Here is a 19617-nt window from a genome sequence, read left to right on the forward strand (position 1 = left end):
GCCCAAGTCACACATTGTATGGGAGTTTTTTTCACTCCCAGAGGGCAAGAAAAAAGTGAATGCGGCCAGGGTAACTTGCCTAATCTGTAAGGAACAACTCTCAAGGGGCAACCCAAACAAAAAGTATTCCTTTGGTAACAATACCATGATTCGACATATGATCCAGAAGCACCCTAACAACTATTCTCGTGCAGAACTCAGGGAACTGGCCAGTAACCTCCCCCAGTCATCAAGGACCACCTCCCAAACAAACGAACCCACTTCATCGGGACCAGAAACATCAGAGATGATGCCTTGTATTCAGCAACGATTCGCTGATTTTAAAATCACTTGTACTGCATGTGGCAAGCTTATCGCCTATGGTGAAAAGAGCGTAAAGCTCATCGTCCTTGCAGGTGACAATCACAAGTGCCCCAAAAAGAAGTAATCTTTTTCTTTTTTTGTTTTTTGCTCCAGTTGAGCCAGTTTAAATTCCCTTTTTTGTGTTTCTCCCCCTAAAAAAAAACTAAAAAAATATAAAACTGTTTTGAAAAGCCAAAAAAAGTACAAAATGTTCAAAAAACATTAAAGAAAATATAAAACAAAAAGAAGAAAAAAACAGTTCTTTTCAGAAATACCTCCAATTTATTAAAAAAAGGCTTCATTTTTTTAAAACTCTATCATTCATTTTTCCCCATGGGACGCTCCCTGGTCCGCTCCCCGGTGCGCGTACCGGGCGCTCCCCCCGCGCAAATAATTTTTTTTTTTTTTTAGCCCCCACATCAAAACTAGGGGGTCAGGGGTGGTCTACCCTGCCCCCTTATGGTCATTTCCCCCTTTGTTTTGGCCACCTCTTGTGTCTCGATCCTACCGAGACACAAGATGGCGGCCGCTCCGGACTGTTTCGAATGTTTACAGACACCCGTGAGCCAATCAGCTTTCCGTGCGCAAGTCGCGTAGCACGCCCGGTGCGCTCCCGGTGCGCGTACATATATATTTTTTTGAACCTAACTTACTCAAAATCCACTGGAGCACATATCTTGAGACATAGCAAAGGCACATTGGGCTACCAGTGCCTACAATTTTGCCAAGTTTGGTGCAAATCCATTCAGCCGTTCGGGCTAAAAGTGAGTTCGACCGCCCTATGGAAATTAACATGGGGAAAACGCGTTTTGGGACGCCTCTTTTATCTCGGCCCCCGCTTGACGAATCCCCCCGAAACTTTCAAGGAGGGACCGGAGCTCCGCGAGGCAAATTTGAGGAAGTTTTCAGGCAGATTCGTCAACCGGCGCCAAAGTTATTCCAAATAGAATTTTGAGATTTTGCATTGAAAAAAATCCTAACTATTCTAATATCCAGATAAATTACTCTGGATCTTAATAGACCTAAAGATGAGAAACCAGTGTTAAGGTATATACAGTACTGATTAACCCCTCTCCCACCATATGTTCTGATTTTTCAGGCAAATTCTGGTTCAGGAAATGTATTCTGTATTCTGAAAACTTTGTATTATCACTATTGTGAATTCCCTGTAATATTTTATTGATATTTTAGACTGGAAAGTCAATACAAAAGAAAACATTATGTAGAACAAAACATATTTGTTTAATACTTAAAAGTTGACATGTGTTTCTAATATGACATTAGAACTATGTTTTTTACTATTTAACTCGGTTTGTTAATTGGTACTTTATCACCTTTTCAGTCCTCCATTACCACACAACAAAGCGGAGCTACATGACAATGGCCATGATCAACACATTAACCTAGCATATATTTCGTCAGTGCCTCACAGTGGTATTCAGCAAGTCAGAGTGCACTGGTTACTGGACCTTATAACTATTGGGTAAGTAAGGTTTGTTTATTAAGATGTCACTTTAAGTCATTACAAATGATTGCTTAGTTAATGTAAAACGGTTTTCAAAATGTCTTGAAAATGTCTGTAGTATGAGAACATTAAGTAAACAAACACAGAATATGACACAACCTGTATACTTGTGTGTCTCAGGGCTGTACATAGCTCCTAACCTAGACTGTTGGTATTGGGTGATTTGTCTATGCAACAGACTGGTAAGTTGAACAGGGAACTCTGGGAGTTTTGTATTGTTTAGGAAGGACTTTAGTAGGAAGTAATTCTTTAAAATGCAGTATCCAAGATAGGCTTCTTCAATACTGGTGTACATACCTACTCAAACAGAGAAGGGAACAGATTCCTGAAGTGTGGTAAATGTATGATGGTTACCCATGGTATGGTAGCAAGAGTGGAAAGATGGCGGTTACCAAAACTGCAAGATGTCATCACTGACTAAAGTAATATATTTCATAAATAGTTGATAAATCATCTATGGAAATAGGTGGGAATTCAGCATAGGGAACAATATCTCATTATACGATGAGGGCTGGTATCTGTTGAACCAGCAATATTGTTACAGCTATTAGTGCAACTTGAATAGCAGATACTGACTAGAGAAGAAACTAGGGGATATTTTAAAGCATGAAAACTAGGCAGAAACTTAAAGGCACCTAGATATTTATTGGAAAGGACATGATCAGGAATTATTTTTTTTGTTGTAATTTTTTTTTAATTGGCTTTCACATTAAACTCCACATAAGTACAGTGCATCAGAATGAGACATGCTCTGAAGAACTCACATGCCTTACCTCAATACACTTGCATATACAAAGCAGTGGCCAAAGGGTGTGTAGGATTTCCCTCATACTCGGCAGTCAACCCCCCCACCAACCCTGTCCACCTTGACCGAGGAACAGTGGGAAGTCTACCTCCCTTCCCTCACCCTTCTCCTTCCGCTTCTTTGTGGTTTCCTGTTCTCCCTCTCAGTTGACTTTACTGCTTGTGAGTATGGGATGGGGTGTTGTCTCTGTTATCATAGGACAATTGTATTTTGGGTGGTCTATGTTGGTATTAACTTTCCTTGGCGTTGGGCCAATGTCCTGGGGCTGCAAGACCACCAGCCCGAGAATCCCCTTGACCTCTATTCTCTGACCAGCTGGGCTTGAGGGCATTTAACCTAATGCAATAGTCCCATCATCATCCTCTGTTTTAGTGCATCAGCTTGCTCCCCCAGGATCTAGCAAATCCCATCTTTCTCCTGCCTTATACGCTTCTCTGAGTAAGGTGCCCTCCTCCCAGTCAGCCGACCTAGGCATGTTAGCTCTCCACCTTTCCACATGGGGATCGGCGGAAGCCATCAACTGCATTGTTTTACACCATTTACCCAGTATCAATTCCAAGTCAATAAATCGGGTCGTATCCTTGTTCTTAGCTGGGTGGGGAAAAATCCCCAGTATACACATTTTGGGGGGAGGGTTTTGAGAGAGATATGTGATAACCTACTACTGGACAGAGATGGATAAGTGCATGCAGTTCCATATCAGGTAAAGCATATCTACCCCTTCTAGGTGGTATCTAGTGCATTTGTGTGAAATGTGAGTGAAGAAGGCATGAGTCGTCCAAGTGTGAGCTTTGCTTTAAGTAAGACTTGGTGTATGAGTTTGAATTGCGGATTTCAGGATTTTTTTGAGACATCTCTAGCATTTTTGTCTATTCCCTTTCAGTTATGGGAGTCCCCAAGTCTGCCTCCCACTTATGTTTCAATTGATTAGCGGCAGTATCATGTCCGACCGTGGTGCTCCAAGGAGACCTGACACCAACCTCTGATTGTTTGGAGTGTTGCAGAGGAATTTGCAACTTTGGTGTATCTGGGGATTCGGTGTCCCGTCTCCTCCACTATTTTCTCACCACTACGATCATGGTACAATATAGTAGAAACTGCCCTGCTGAAAGCTCTTACTGCTCCCTCATGTCCTCTACGGACAGTAACTCCCCATTTCTGTACAGTGTACCCACAGTGTCCATGTCCGCTTCTAGCCAGTTCAGTAGCCATCACTGTTTAATCTCCTGTGTATGTATAAGCAAATACTGAAGTGGGAGCTTTAGGGAATATGGCTTATTCGTCTGGCTCTTCTACAGTGCTCTCCACCAACAGTGTCAGAGAACAGTTTGGTCATTCCTGCCTGTGATGGTTGCCCTTTTAGGATCAAGTAGGAGGTTCCATAGCATAGTCGACGTGGGAGTGTCAGGGGTGGGGAAAACTCTCTGTGTCCTGTAGCCCTTGTGACCGTCACATATACCAGTGTACTGGGCTTCCAAGTAATCGGTCTCAAAGTCAGGAGTGATCATTCCCCCGTTCATGAAAATTCACTGCAGCCTATTCAGTTCAACCCATTGCCTGCCCTTTCCCCAGATCAGGTCAATCAGAATCGTGTCTAGATACCAGAAGATACTGTGGGGTATAATTACTTTGTACTGCTCCGAGATTGCCCAGCCTGTCTGTACTCTCATTGTAGGAGGTGCATACAACAGCTGTGTCCTTTTTTACCAATCTCCACCCCTGTCCCATTCAGCTCATCACAAGTCAGAGATGCTCCCATTCCAGGCTTTCAAAAGTCTTCTCAGTGTCTATAGACGTGAACCTATCTCTCCTGGTATGTTCGGATCCCTCAAAAGAGCCAGTAATGTCAGGATGTTTAGTGACGTGTTGCGTTGGGGTATAAACCCAGATTGATCAGTGTGGATAAGGCCCTGCATGTGGGGAGATGGTCTCTGAGACATGATTCCACTAAGTATTTAGTAGTCAGGATTCAGCATAGATAGTGGTCTGTACTCTGTTACGTCTGTAGCTGGTTTCCCTGGTTTGAGCGGGGGTTATTAGTGCCTCTCCAAGGGGGGAGTGCGCTGGTGTCACACGCCTGCCAATATAAGGTAGATGGACAGGGGTCGAGCATTTCAATATAGGTCACTTAGATTTTCCCCGGGAGCCCATCTGTTCCCAGGACATTTTTCCTGGGCCATTATCTTCACTTCAGCCTTGATCTCTTCCATTGAAATATCTCTCCCCAGCTCCTCCACCTCATCAGGCGAGAATCTCTGCAGGGGTAGGTCTACCAAGAAGTGCTGGATACAGTCCTCTCTGTCATCTCTATTGCTAGTGTATAGTGTGGCATAATAGCTAGCAAAGATCTGATTTATATCATCTTGCTTATAGACCCTACCTCCCGTATCGGTGACTAGTTACAGGATTTGGGCCACACTTAGCCGGGTTAGCCTGTCATGTGTTTCTTGCATGGCCCATTGTAGTTTTCCCTATGTTAGCCTAACTGTGCACGTTGTAGGCCTTATTTTCCTTTGCAATATAAACGAGCTTGCTTTTGTGCCTCATTGCACTTTCACACAGAACCTGCATATGCTTTTGCATTCTGTTCTTTTCCTGGGATTTAGTCTGAGCACCACAGACAAGATCAAACAACAATGTCCCTTGTTATTCTTTCTGGCCAGGCAGTAGCACCTAGACATAACACAAAGAATGCAGCTGTTCTTTATGTGCACACATGTCCTATCGTATCAATGAGAACATGAGCCACAGAGACACAATGGAACAATAGTTCTGACACAAGAGCACTGTGTCTGCTGAGATGTAGAGCATCTATCTATGTATGACAATGTACGGAGTCTGACGATAATCCCAGAGTTCTTTCATATAATCATTTAACTTTACTCACAGGTAAGGGGAGTTAGGTTACTCTGTCTTATACAATGACAGCACTTTTCATGGTATATAGATTATTAACCATGCTAACTGTATTTTTATTATGCATTTGTATTCTAATTGTGTCACGTATACTGCATTTCTGAGCAAGATAGTTTGAATAAATATTCTTAACTGCTCTTGTGTCTCTGTTATTTTATTGTGGACAAGTATGAGTGAGAGCCCAAAAGGTCTGTCCTGTTACAGCGATCCCCGAGGGGATCAAGACTGTTTTGTTCTGGGGGTGCCTATTCACTTGTTTCTCTGGTTTTGTTAGGAGGGCAAGTGAGGCAAAATAGCTAGTCACACTCAGGCTCATGGATACTGAGATGATATGATGACTCAGTCTCTGCATACTGATGTTTCATGATCCCAAGCATAGTTCTGTTCCAGAGCACAATCCCTGCAACATGGCACGGCCAACATTTGGTCTGGTACTTACTTGCGGGAACCCTGAGAAGTGCTTGTCCACAATACCTTAGCACCTTTTTTCTGGACACGCCTGTGGTATTAGTGGTTTCTCCTCCCCAGTTATTAGCCAGCGCCTAGTTCTGTTAGTTTTTCAAGCTTGAATATTAAAAGGTTTATACCCTAATTGTGCTACACTTTGAATTGTTTTCTGGTTGTCCATGGCTCACCCAATGGCTGTTAATGTTAATTGCCATCCAGACGTTACTCAACATTTGGTTCAGCATGGAATCCCTAATTCAGGAGTTCCTGTGATTTTTGTATTGGAAGCAGAGGCGGTGTTCTGCTTTGGTGTTTTTTATTCCTGGGTCACATTTCCGGCTGTGGACGCTAGTGATAATACTTTTCATGAATGTACCATGCACAGACACCGGTTGCGTATTGTTCATATGAACTTCTTGAAGTTCCGCTTATGTTTTAGGAACACCAAACTGGTTTAATGGGGCTCGTCCCCATCTCCTTGGAAATGGACCCCATAAGTAATCATGGGACCATTTTGCCAACGCTCGCTGGGTGTACCGTATATCCAGATTTAAATGCGCTCAATTTGGTTCAGAAGTGTTTTATATAATGTTTTAGTCAGCCTCTATAGCGGTCGTACACAATTAATTTCCCGTACTTTGTTAGCTGGTCCAGCCAGGATTGGTCTACAAGGGCAGGCACAGCAGCCTACTGGGCCCATAATTAGCCCTGTTGTTAATTCAGTAATTAGCACAAGGCCCACAAAACGTGAAGAAATTCCATTTTAGATTGCCCAGAAAATAGACCAACTTGAAGCTGTGATTCCCCTTACGGGACCCCAAGACAAGCACAGAATTCTTTTTTTTTTTGATAATCAAATTTATTGGCATTTAAAGGAAATCACATAATTACATTGACAGCAAAATCAGGCACATTACTTTGGTGATCTATGCTAGTAAAGTTGGTGATAGAGACCTGTTTATCAGGCTTCAGATTGGATGCTCGAGCAAGTTGAACACAGTACATGAGAACACACACATCAATCAAGACAGTAGATTAAACCATTTACCCCAGATATTTTCGAATAGTTCAGGGCAGCCCCGGGCCTTTAAGAGGGGTTCCTCTTGGGTTCCACACCAGTCCACCCCCACCTTCACTTCCATACAGTAGGAGGCTTGGCCTGAGACCAAAGTGCCGCAATGTCACGTTTCGCCACTGCCACTGCATTCCCAAGAAAGCGCTTGTTGGCGCGAGAACCATCCAGGCCATCAAACACACCTAAAATCAGACGTAATGGGTCATGGGGAACTACCCACCCCAAGGTATGTGTAAGCTCAAGTTCCACGCCCGCCCAGAATGACACAATGGCGGGGCACTGCCAGACCATATGGAAAAAGTCAGCTGGAGCGTGGTTGCATCGTGTACAAGTCGGCGAGGGACGTGCAGAATAAGATATGCCATATGTAAATAGTAGAGTTTGAATTAAGCGCAGGAGGAGGTCGCTAAGGTTTTAGGAGCCATGAGAGCATCCCGCCAGTCTGCGTCCTCCAAGGTGCCCAGCCAATCCTCTAAGCAGGCGCGCAGTGAGTCCAGGGTTGCGGGCCATTGTTCACAAGGAAGCGGTAGATCCACGACACCCCTCCTTTACCCAGGTTCCCCATTATCACTTGGGCCTCAAGGGGACTGAATTCGGGGAGGGAGGTGGGAGAAGGAATGTGTGCATTGAGGATGCGCCAAAGCTGCAGGTATTTGTAGAACTGGGAGGCATGGAGGGAATAGCACGGCTGCAAATCTGTGAAGGTCCTGATGTGGTCCCCGACCCAGAAGTTCCCGAGAAGCGAGATCCCAATGTGGTCCCAGTGACTAAAGTCCTGAAGAGTTGAAGTCTCGCGCAGCCAGGTACCATGCCACAGGTGTGTATGTTGGGTAAGCTTCCAGTCCAATTTCGTATGTCGCAGGACAGTGCGCCATGCCAGTAGGACTGTCCTAGTGATAAGGGGAAGGACTTGTGGTAAGGGGGCTGGTACAAGTAGGCTTGGAGTTGTGGAAAGTCCATAGACTGGAGCGCGACCTGGTGCTCCAGGTCGGACCAGCCGCCGGCGAACCAGTCACGCACCACAATAAGCCATGAGGCCAGGTAGTAAAGGCGAAGATTGGTCACACCCATGCCCCCACCATAGGGAGGTGTCCGACAGTGAGCCAGGGCCATATGGGGCCTCCCGCTTTTCCATAAAAACCAAGTGAGCAGTCCATCAATCTCGCGAACCAGCTCCCTGGGAGATGAAAGGTTATGTTTTGAAGAATATATAAAAAGCGGGGGAGAGCCATCATTTTAAAAAGCGCTCTTCTGCCCAGGGGATTAAGAGGAAGGGACTACCATTGCATGAGGTCTGCCTTGGCCTTGGTAACCAGGGGTGTAAGGTTGAGGGCCCATTCAAGTTTGGGGAGTAAGGTTACCCAGACTTTCAAATACTTGAAGGACTGCCTACGCAGGGGAATAGTCGTTTGCCAGTCGAAACAGGCTTATGATGGGTGGAGGGGAACCAGAGTGGATTTTGCCGGGTTGAGCCGCACGCCGGAGACTTGCTCAAAAGCGGACAGGACTTCCAAGCACCAGGGGCCGGATTCCTGAGAATCCACTAAGAAAAGGAGGAAGTTGTCCGCGTAAAGGGCTACCTTGTTGACCCCACAGGGGTCCCAGGCCCAGCCCCGGATGTGGGGATCGTTGCGTACGAGAGAGACCAGGTGCTCCATTGCTAGAGCGAATAAAAGTAGCGAGGGTGAGCAGCCTTGGCGGGTGCCCCTCTGGATGGGGAACGCCTCCGATAGCACGCCATTAAGTAGGACCCGTGCTTTAGGACTATAATACAGAACTTGGATGAAACACCTGAATGGGAGGCCAAATCCCATCGCCTCCAGAACAACTGTATCAAATGCTTTTTCAAAGTCAATGAAAAGCAGTGCCCAGTACGGGGTGAGCTGATGGCGATGTTCAAGGGCGAGGTGAAGACGGCGTATGCAGTGCTGGGTACCACGGGCAGGCATGAATTCACATTGGTTAGAATGGACCACGCCTTTCAATAGGGGGCGGAGGTGTTGGGCCAAGGCAGTAGGTAAGATTTTCACCTCAGTGTTGATGAGGGAAACGGTGCGGTAATCCGCGCAGGAGAGGGAGGGTAGTTGTGTCTTAGGAAGGACCACAATGGTTGCCATGTCGGTCTCAGGGGGGAAGGACCCTGTATCCACTACATGTTGAAACAGATCGACCAGGTGTAGAACCAACAAGTCGCGATAGGGCACATAATATTCCTGAGGGTATCCATCCGGCCCTGGAGTCCTACCGGAATGCAAGAGTGAAATGGCCCGTGTAACTACTTCGAGGTAAAGGGGAGATCCAGGGTCTTCGACACTGCCCGGGGAAGACGGGGCAGTTGAGTATTAGACTCAATCGACAGGGAGGCCTCGGAAGGCCGGGCCACATACAGTCTAGCATAATAGCCTGCAAAGGCTTGGGCAATAGCATGGGAGGTGAAATGATGAGTGCCCACCACCTTGCGGACCTCGGAGATTATACGATGGACTTTGGGAAAGAAGACCAGATTATGGAATAGCTTCCCGTTTTTTGTCACCCCAGCCGTATAATCGCCCCACCGAGGAACACCTTAACATTTGAGCTGATTCTAGAGAGATCTGACAGAACTCCTCACGCAGCAGTGCGAGCTGTCGGGTGGAGCGAACGCTTTAGGCGGAAGCCTGGGCTGATTCCAACTGTGCAGCTTGGGCCTCGAGCTGTATCAGGCGGGTGTTCTGGGCTGTGCACTTTGCATGGACCAAGCCTCTAGCCACGGCCTAACCTTGCCAGCCTCCCACACTGTACCTGGAACCAATCCCTTGTTGATCACCAAGTATTGCTTCAGCTCTTGCCCGAGGGTCTCAACGAATTCCGCATCCTGCAGGAACCAAGCTTTCATCCGCCAAATCGTGCGGATTCCCTCGGGGCCCGCCCGAGACGGAGGGAGACCAGGGAATGATCGGATACACCTCGGGGAAGGATATTAACGCCCAACACCAACTGGCAATTGTTGGCCGGCAACAAGAGCTTGTCAATATGGGAGTGGCTACGGTGGGCCACCGAAGTGTGAGTGTACTGTTCTCGGTGGGGGTTCCATCCCCTCCAGGCGTCGCAGAGACCCAGGGCAGAGTACCAATCAGAAAGGCGCTTAGCAGAAGCAAGGCGGGACGCAGAGGGAATACCTGTTGTGTCGCGAGAAGGCTGCATAACAGCGTTGAAGTTGCCCCCAATGACCGTCAGACCCTGAGTGAAATTCAAGATTAATAGTGTGAGTCGTCGGAGGGCAGAGGGCATTGTGCCAGGGGGAATGTATGCTTACAGGAGATTGAGAGGAGGACCCTCAATCTTACCAATAAGGGCCACGTCATGCTCCTGTTTGTCAGTCTCCACCTGTATTAAATTAAAGGGGAGACCCCTACGAATCAATATGGCCACTCCCCGGGAGCCCTGTGCGAAACCAGAGGGCCAGACCCTGTCAAACCCATATCGGGCGAGGAAGGTGCATTGAGTTGGGCACTGCGGCGAACAGCGATTCGCTCTATACCAGAGGTCTTCAAACTTTTTTAGGTTGAGCCCCCCCAGCTGAATTTTTTTAGATGTTGGGCCCCCCCACCACCTGACAGAAATTCCAGGAATCTGGTACACTACATGATCGACTGCCACGCGCATATTACGGGCCATATCCGGCAAATAATGTTCAACACAATAAGAGTGTTTAGTAAACTGCAGGTTTGTGTGTGGGTGTGATGAAATGACAGAGGCGTATTACACAGCTCAAAACAAAATTTTCCAAGATAAAATGGGCGCAAATTCTTTTTACTAGGATGCTTTGTTTTACACAGGACATAGATTAATAATAACACCACCAACATGAACGTGACGGGTGTGCCGGTGTTTAGCCACATTTAGACTCTCAATCTGTGGTTGGATTTTTGCTACTGCCATCCTCAGGTTGTGCTCCACATCCAGTCTTGAACGGTACTTAGTCTTTAATACCTCAAAAACCGAGAACCCAATCTCACAAACTCCTTAATAAATAAATAAATACATTGTAAGATGTAAAGCACCATGCATAAGTGAACTAACTGGAGGATTGCTGTGATGAACCCACTATAGGGAACACATTATGGGTGTTTCATCAAGTGGAACTTAAAATATGGAACCTGACTTTGCTTATGGGGGCTTTGCACTCAAGTAGCAGTTGGATGTCACGCAAAATGTCATATGCATGATGTATAGATCCCACACATGAGCACACATAGAATACAGAATAGTAACACATAAGCAAGGGAGTAGCCAAACAATTTAAATACCTCCCACTCTGAACTACAGCTCTTATGGCACCAAGAAAGCAAAGTAAGTCATCACAACCCTCCCCATTTATCATGTACATTTTGTCATCTATTAACTCTTTCACCATTCATTCTGTCCTTCCATCTGTCCCATCCATATCCAAACCTTTTCAACCGTTTGCAAACCTATCCATCATCTATCCTTCCATCCATCTTTCACTCATCCATCCCTCCATCCACCCTTTCACTCATCCATCCATCATCCATCCATCCTTTCACCCAATCCATCCTTTCACTAATCCACTCACTCTTCCACCATCCATCCATTCACTCATCCATCCTGAGGAAATATAAATTTTATGGTCAAGTTGTGTTCCCTAGCGCGTACCCCACTGTCTCCATGTACCAGCTCAAAGTGCATGTAACTTCCCTCCTGTGCCAGCTATGAAGAATACATTTGCGTCCAACGTTAACATGTCCTCTTTCAGATCCACCCTGAATGGGTTAAATAGTTCGTTCCTAAGTATGCTATGCCAACGTCTTTTTGTAGTGTACCTTACACGTTTTTCAGCTCTGGCAAAGTAGGCCCTGAATTTCTGCCATCGAGCCTTTTTTCTGGCTTCTGACTCTGAAAACCTCTGCCCAGGCTGCCTCTGTACCCGTGAACTCTGACTTACTCCAAGCGCGGCCCACCGCGCTTAGCTCAGCCTGCTGCCTGCCAAGAACTGACTATAACCTTCGAGTTATCTGTTCCGCTCCTCGAAAATACATTCCTGCCTACTAGCTTCAGTAAACATCCCTCTTAGCTACAGAGCCAAAGGGCCGGCCTGTCTCCGTGCAAGTAATTCATTGCCTCTGTTACCATGCTCCCATGGAAGGCCCATGCCCCCACGCTTCTCATGCATACACTCAGGCGCATATACACGCATTCATAGTCAGTATAGAATAGCTTCTGCCCCAGAGACCTTTCCGTCCAGATAATATGGTTCCCAAACATCAGATATCAGATATGATAGAAGTACAAGTTGATCTGACATGCCAGACTTCTGTCTCTTTCCGTCAGTGTAAATGTCAAACCCCCTGCACCCTCCAGTTTCACGTCAATCACACGTCATGCAGCTGCGCGCGCATCCAAGCTTCCGATTTCTGCTGACATTGCAACTTTCTGCTTAGTGCCACCCCTTTTGTGACACCTATCTGTGACGTTTCTAGCACACACCTCCAGTTCACGCCTAGTCCACGCCTTCTGATTACGTACTAGTAACACGTGGATGCTGTTATCTTGTCTTCTCTCAGCTGTTACGCCTACTATATTGCTTTCTATGACATGAATTAAGTATATAAGCTATGTATTGTCAATAAAATGTTGCTCTATCCCTTCTTTCACCCCTGTGGTGGGAAGAACATGATATCCTGGTCTTGACCATTCCTTTTAAGGAATAAAACCCCTAAGAACTCTAACACCACGGACTCTGGTTCTTTCTTTCCGACTTGAGTTATTATTGATTAAGTACTTACCTGCATAGAAATTTCGACGGTAAATTATATATTTACATCAATCCAACCATTTACCCTTTCACCCAAGCTATCCTTTCACTCATCCATCCACTCTTCAACTCATCCATCCTCTCTTCCACCCATCCATCCATTCTTCCACCCATCCATCCATTCACTCATCCATCCAACCATTTACCCATCGATCCAACCATTTACCCTTTCACCCATCCATCCATCCTTTCACTTACTCATCCATCCACCCAGTCACTCATCCGTCCACCCATTCAACCTTTCACTCATCCATCCATCCTTCTTGCTCTCCACCCTCCCTTTCACTCATGTATGCATTCTTTGACTCATCCATCTTTATGGTCTTCTTTTCACTCATCCATGTCATGTATGCATTCTTTGACTCATCCATCTTTATGGTCTTCTTTTCACTCATCCATGCACACATTTGCCCATCCATTCTTTCAATCATTCCTCCATGTTTTCACTCATCCATCTATCCATCCTCCCTTTCTCTCTCCATTCCCCTTTCACTTAGCCACCCATCCTTCTATCCACCCATCCACCCACTCATCCATTTACTTATCCACTCATGAATCCATCCATTGACCACTCATCCACCCTTTCACTCTTCTATCCATCCCTTTGTCCATCTACCTTCCTCAATCACTCATCCATCCTTACATCCACCCTTTCACTCATCCATCCATCTATATATTCATTCATTCACCCTTTCACTTATCAATACATCAATCCCTCCATCATTTCTCTCATCCATCCACCCATTGACTCGTCCATCATCCACCCTTTCATTGATCCATCCACCATTTCACTGATCCATCCACCCTTCCACTGATCCATCCACCCTTCCATCTACCCTTCCAACCATACATACATCTATTTACTCTCATCCATCCTTCCACTCATGCATCCATCCATCCTTTCTCTCATTATCCATTCACCCTTTCACTCATTATCCATCCACCCTTTCACTCATCTATCCATCCTTTCACTCATCCATCCACCCTTTTACCCATACATCCACCATTTCACCCATACATCCACCATTTCACCCATACATCCACCATTCCACCCATACATCCACCATTCCACCCATACATCTATTTATTTATATGGTAATATAACGGAAAACGTCTGGTATTTGGCTTTATTTGACATCTTTCACACATTTGATGATTTAAATTTGAATTTGCCGACTAATATTTTTGAACATTGACACTTAGGTGCTTACACAAAGATCTTCATGAGTTGAGCACTGCAGATTAGAGTTCACCGTCCTGATTCATGGCCCAAACCTGGATTGTAACCTCTCCTTCCCTTCCTGAAATAATTGAAGGATTCCCGCCCCCCCCCCCTTCACTCCCACCCCCTTTGAAAGGCTGGGGCCCTGGGCCAGAGCCCACTTTGCCCGTGCCTTAAAACTTCTCTGGAAACTTTCTCTCCTTTCTGGGAAGAGCTAACTCTCCCAGGAGGGGGTTAATTCACGGAGTTAACTGCTTCAGCTGCAATGGGAGGCAAGGGGTCTCCTCTGCTAAAACTGAAAGCGTGTCTGTTTGTTTGCATTCGTTTTTAGCAGAGGAGACTCCTTGCCTCGCACTGCAGCTGAAGCTGTTAACTCCATGAATTTAAACCCCTCCTGGGAGAATTACCCAGACAAAGGAACGCGCACGTAGTGCCCCATCGAATTCCCCTCGCACCCCCCTCCAGCCATAACAGAGTTCTCCAAACAAAGGGACGATTGGAGTGGAGTGCGCGCCCCCCCTGGGATGGTGTTGCGCCCCACAGATTGAAGAACCCTGCTCTATACGTTCTATAACAGAATGTGGAGAGGTCTATTAAGAGTTGACATCATATGATTGAGTGGTGTGTCTGTGGACCAGCGAGGGGGGACCCGGGTCCCAGGGAAGGTAGCATCTTGTAGCCTGGGTGTAGGGATAGAGCTTGTGTATTATGATAGGTCTCATGTCATTGGAATTGGTGTGTATGCTCAGTGAGCTGTCGTGAAAGACAAAAACAGTGGCCCAAATGAGGCCAGAAACAATAAACAATTACAAGACAACGGTCCTACTACCCTCCCCACGCCCCCAATACCCCCCACTCTACACTAATGAAATTGAAGTATCTGTCGCCCTGAAAAAGAATTCAACAAAAACAATACAAACAAGTCTGAGTGCTAAGCTAAAACGATTAGCAGAGCATAGTCTTGGTGAAGATGTACCCCTCCATGTAGACGGATAGGATATTGTTAACAGCTGTAAGAGATTTTAAGAGACAATTTGTGGTCCCAAGTCCGTCGGGCTTCCTGGTCAGACTCTTTCGTCTTCCTCGGATCCTCAAAGTGCAGGGCTCCTAGACAAGTCAGAGTCAGCCATGGCAGGGCACAGTGTTTCGGAGAGGTCTGGGACCCAGTTCAGATCAATTATGGACCCATTCAGGCTGTGAGTCCCAGACACTGGAGGTAATCCGGAGGTAATGAGTAACTGTGATGCTGCTTCTGGTGATCGTGAGGCCCCGCTGCATCGGTCACCCTTCTTGCTGGACCGAGTGTGGCGCCGCTGCGGCTTAGGAAGAGTTGGTTGAGGTTGCTTAGGCTCCAGTCGAGCAGGGGAAGAGGCAGGACGAGTCCGGATGGGGCGCTCCTCCGTGAGCCAAGTCCAGGCCGCTTGGGGGGTATCAAAGAAGAGTGTCTTGTCTTGAAAAACAACTATGAGCCGGGCCGGAAAGAGGAGACCATAGCGGAGACCCAGATTCCGGCACTTCTGTTTGAGGTCATCATAGGTTCGTTGCTGGGCCTGCACTTCCTTGGTATAGTCCGGGAAAAGCATCATTGTGCTGTTTTGGTAAGTCACTGGACCCTGTGTCCTCGCCTCCCTGAGGATAGCGTCCCTGTCCTGGAAGTTGAGTACCTCATGATGATGGGCCGTGGTAGAGCCCCAGGCGGAGGACGGTGTGCCAGGGAGTAATGGGCGCGCTCGACGGTGAACCACGGAGAGAGGGACTCTTTAGGTACCCAGGATCTCATCCAGGTCTCCTCGAATATGTCCGCCCTGCCTTGTTCAACCCCCTCGGGAAATCCTATGAGGCGTAGGTTATTCCGTCTTGACCTGTTGTCAGCGTTTTTGGCCCGCCAGTGAAGTTCAGAGGTCTGAGTCTGGAGACAAGCCACCTGGGTCTTTAGTTGGCCTATGTCGTCCTCTGCCGTGGAGATGTGCTATTGCGCCTCCGAGATCCGGGCCATCGCGCTGCGCAGGTCCTGACGAATAAGGGCCATGTCCACCCTCACCCCACCAATCTTATTTTCCACCGAAGTTTGTGGGGCGCCGATTGCTTGGAGGATTGTGGAGAGATCACCCCCAGCGGGGGCAGGGGTATTCGAGGCCCGCCCTCTGGGGTCCCGGTCGTTGGTGGTGTATTTGTCCATTTATGTTTGAGTCTGTAGAGCAGTTGTCTTCAGGGCACGGTCCCTGCCCATCGCTACCGTGGATAGAGGCCACTGTTGCCGATTAGTTGGGCGAGGCAGTCAGCAATCGCAAGAGGGAGGGAGCCGACACCCAGACCGTCAATACTCGGGCCCGGGCATCAAGGCAGATTCTCCTGAACTCCAGGTGACAGACAGCACGAATACGGGGACTCCTCCTACGCCCAATGCAACGGTAGATAGTAAGATGGCACCGCCCGCCATCTCAGGGTGGGTGGCAAGAGGTCGGTGAGGGGGGGTCTGGAGAGCCGGTCCGCTGCTCCTCAGCACAGTCAGCCAGTAATTATTCCTGGTACCTTGAGCTTGCTGAGTGTGGGGGTCCTGTGCCACTCAATGGACGCTGCCGATGGCGGACAATAGGTGCCAAGCACCGGGATGCAGGCAGGGACCAGGTCTAAGCGGGAGGATAGCGAGAGGGGGGCTGATATCAAGGCCTCACGCTGCCAAACATCGACGGCCGAGATCAGTCCCGCAGTTGAGGAAGTTCTCATACCAACAGAGGAGACCAATGGGAGAAAAAGCGACCCCCAACTCCGGCAGGAGGCCGGCACAGGATAGGGACGGTCAGGTAGGCCCACCGAATGTTCAAAGGCCAGCGGACAACAAAATGCACCCCCAGATGTGATGCGTGGTGTTTAGGTGGAGGAGGGGTGAGTCAGGGAGGGGGGGCAAGAGCGCAGACAATGCCTCTCCACACCGCCAACCGACACGGCAGCCGATCCCGATCCCTACTCACCGGTAGTCTGTAGGTGGAAGCCTCTGGGGAGTTCCCGTTGCCCCCAGAAGCCAGAAACTCTTGGAAGCAGGGGTGAGACCTCAACACCACCACAGAGCGTGGAAGATGGAAGGGCCCAAACAGGGCCGGATCCGGTGTCGGTGCAACATCGGGGCCACACCAGTGAGCTGCCAGGAATGGGGGCCCCCCTGTGATCAGAGGACCGCACCAAGGGCCAAGTGCAGTGTCTCCTCCTACCTCCGGCGGGGCACAGCGATGGAGGGCCGGGGCACAGCCCCTGGCAGGCCGAGGTGACCCCCCACCTCCAGCCCCAGGGGATGGGCCGGCAGGACACAGGACAGTGGAGGCCGCTGTAGCAAGGAAGAGGGGGACCCGGCCCCCACGCCGCTACCTGACCACAGTAGCCGAGCACTGCAAGCCCTCACTCACCGGACAGACGCTCTTGAGGTGTCCCTGCGCCGAGCCCCTCAGAAGACATCCAGTTGGCTCAGGAGTTGAGGGAAATCACCAGCAGGATCGGGCTGCGCTCACCTCCCGCTCCCCTCAGGCTCCATTCGCACGAGAGGCGAGCCTCTAGCTGGAGCATCAGGCACAGATGCGCCACAGGTTGATGTCAGCACAGAGGTGCAGAAACATGGTGAGTCCCAGGCGTGAGGAGAAAGCGAGTGGACCCTGGACAGGCACGGCCTTCACCTCGCAGTGACAGGGGGAGCCAGGCAGTGGACCTTCAGGGCATAAATCTCAGGCCCAGAGACGGTACGTTGGGGAGGCCGCCATTACGAGAGTCCTAGGCCTCAGGAAGAAGGGGATCAGACTGAGACGGCAGAGGCTCCGTTTCGCTAGCAAAAGCGATCGAAACAATGCTGACGGGGTGGGGAACCTCTGTGGGTAAAAGAAAGGATCTGACGGCAGCTGCAAACGAGCGGTTAAAAGTCGGATGATGGAGGGGGTCCAGAGCACTCTTAGAGTGCGACCGCCATCTTGACGCCTCGGGCCACGCCCCCACAGAATTCTTACTAAATGTTTACCCAATGGTCAAGTTCCCACTATCGCTTTCTGCAATACCTGGGGGACTATTTTTGCCATGTTTTACATTCTTTGTCATGGCACTACCTCAATGGCCGTTCTTCTGAACATTTTCAAATAGATACAGAATGAGTGTGGCGCAGGTCCTGCTCACTATTCGGGAATGAAACGTGTAGGACATTTTCCTGTTGTCTCCGAAATTATTCTGTCTTGTGTTAAAAGTGAAGCAGCGACCTTGGCAATATGCCAGCGACTTGTTGCAGTGGTTGTTGCCGACCACAAAAGAGAGTTGCTGTTCATTATTGAGGATGTGTATACCTTTTGGGATGCACCTCTTGGTAAGCCTAGTTCTGATAAGGATGCCAGGCTGGCCCGTGAGTTTCCTAAAAGGCCATGGGACAAAACTGAACAACAAAAGCCTAGACAGCACGGAGGTACTCCTCCCCCTGAATATTCTGAAAGGCGATATGATTTTCGTGATCGCACAAAAATTCAGACTCCTGATAGGTATCATATCCCTGACACCTATTCTCCTCGTTCCTTTCAGGAACCATTTGAACATCAGTACGCTAGAGGGGGGTGATCTGATCGCAGACCACCAGAGTACATGCCATCGAAAAGGGAGCCACAACGCTCGTCTGACCTGAAGATAAACAAAGGATAGACCTCCTCCTTATTAAACCTATTTTCAAAAGAAGAAAGTTGCAGCTTATATACCTAAATATGCTACAGATGGTGAGAACCCTCCTCCTGAACAGTAGTTGGGCGGTGACTCTCCTCGACAGCGCAGCAGAGATCACCATAATACGCTGGAATCTCCACCAGTATCTGGTGGTGAAAGCAACTGACAAATTTATTACATTTAAAACCGCAGATACTGGTGTGGCCCCTCCAGACAGACTATATATATCTCTTGAATATTCAAATTGAAGGTGCTGTAAAACACACCATTAAAGCAATCTTCTGTGACATTTTAACTATGTCTTATGACATTCTCTTGGTGGTGGTCTACTGGTTCTACCTTTTGTTCTTGCATGCCCTTAGTGTGAGGATATCATTCTCCCTTTCTTCTCACACCCTTTCCCCAATGGAGTCAAACCGGCTCATGCCACTGAATGAGCTCTTACATTGGGCCCAGAACTTTATCATAACCATACAGGTTAGGATACAGATTCTCCTAACCACATCATTCCTTTACGATCTGCCCCTCAGGTACAACCACAATACCCTATTAAACAGGATGCTGAAGCACACAACAAATAAGTTCTTGGAAACAGAGCACTCCCTACCTGCCGACTTTTTCTGCTGGGCTCCCTCAACTCTTTCATCCCTCCACCGCGGCCAGGCTTGGCTCCGCCCCTCCACCCTCTGACGACATCCCTGCTCCAGTTTGCTGTCCGGCCGGGCTTGGCTCCGCTGAGGACAGCAAGTCCCACGATCCTTTGGGGCAGGACGTGTCAGCATCGCGTGCC

General features: G+C 48.1%; 1 protein-coding gene across 1 annotated transcript in view; it reads left to right on the plus strand.

Annotated features, from left to right (window-relative positions):
* Positions 1-19617, plus strand: part of IDUA (alpha-L-iduronidase) — a 2362715-nt gene that overhangs the window by 84542 nt on the left and 2258556 nt on the right. Inside the window, exon 2 of the mRNA XM_086961811.1 lies at positions 1685-1825. Within this exon, the coding sequence (XP_086817937.1) occupies positions 1685-1825 (141 nt within the window). The remainder of the gene's footprint in view (positions 1-1684; positions 1826-19617) is intronic.

This window comes from Lissotriton vulgaris, chromosome 3_1 (genome assembly GCF_964263255.1).
Source record: "Lissotriton vulgaris chromosome 3_1, aLisVul1.2, whole genome shotgun sequence".
NCBI lineage: Eukaryota > Metazoa > Chordata > Amphibia > Caudata > Salamandridae > Lissotriton > Lissotriton vulgaris.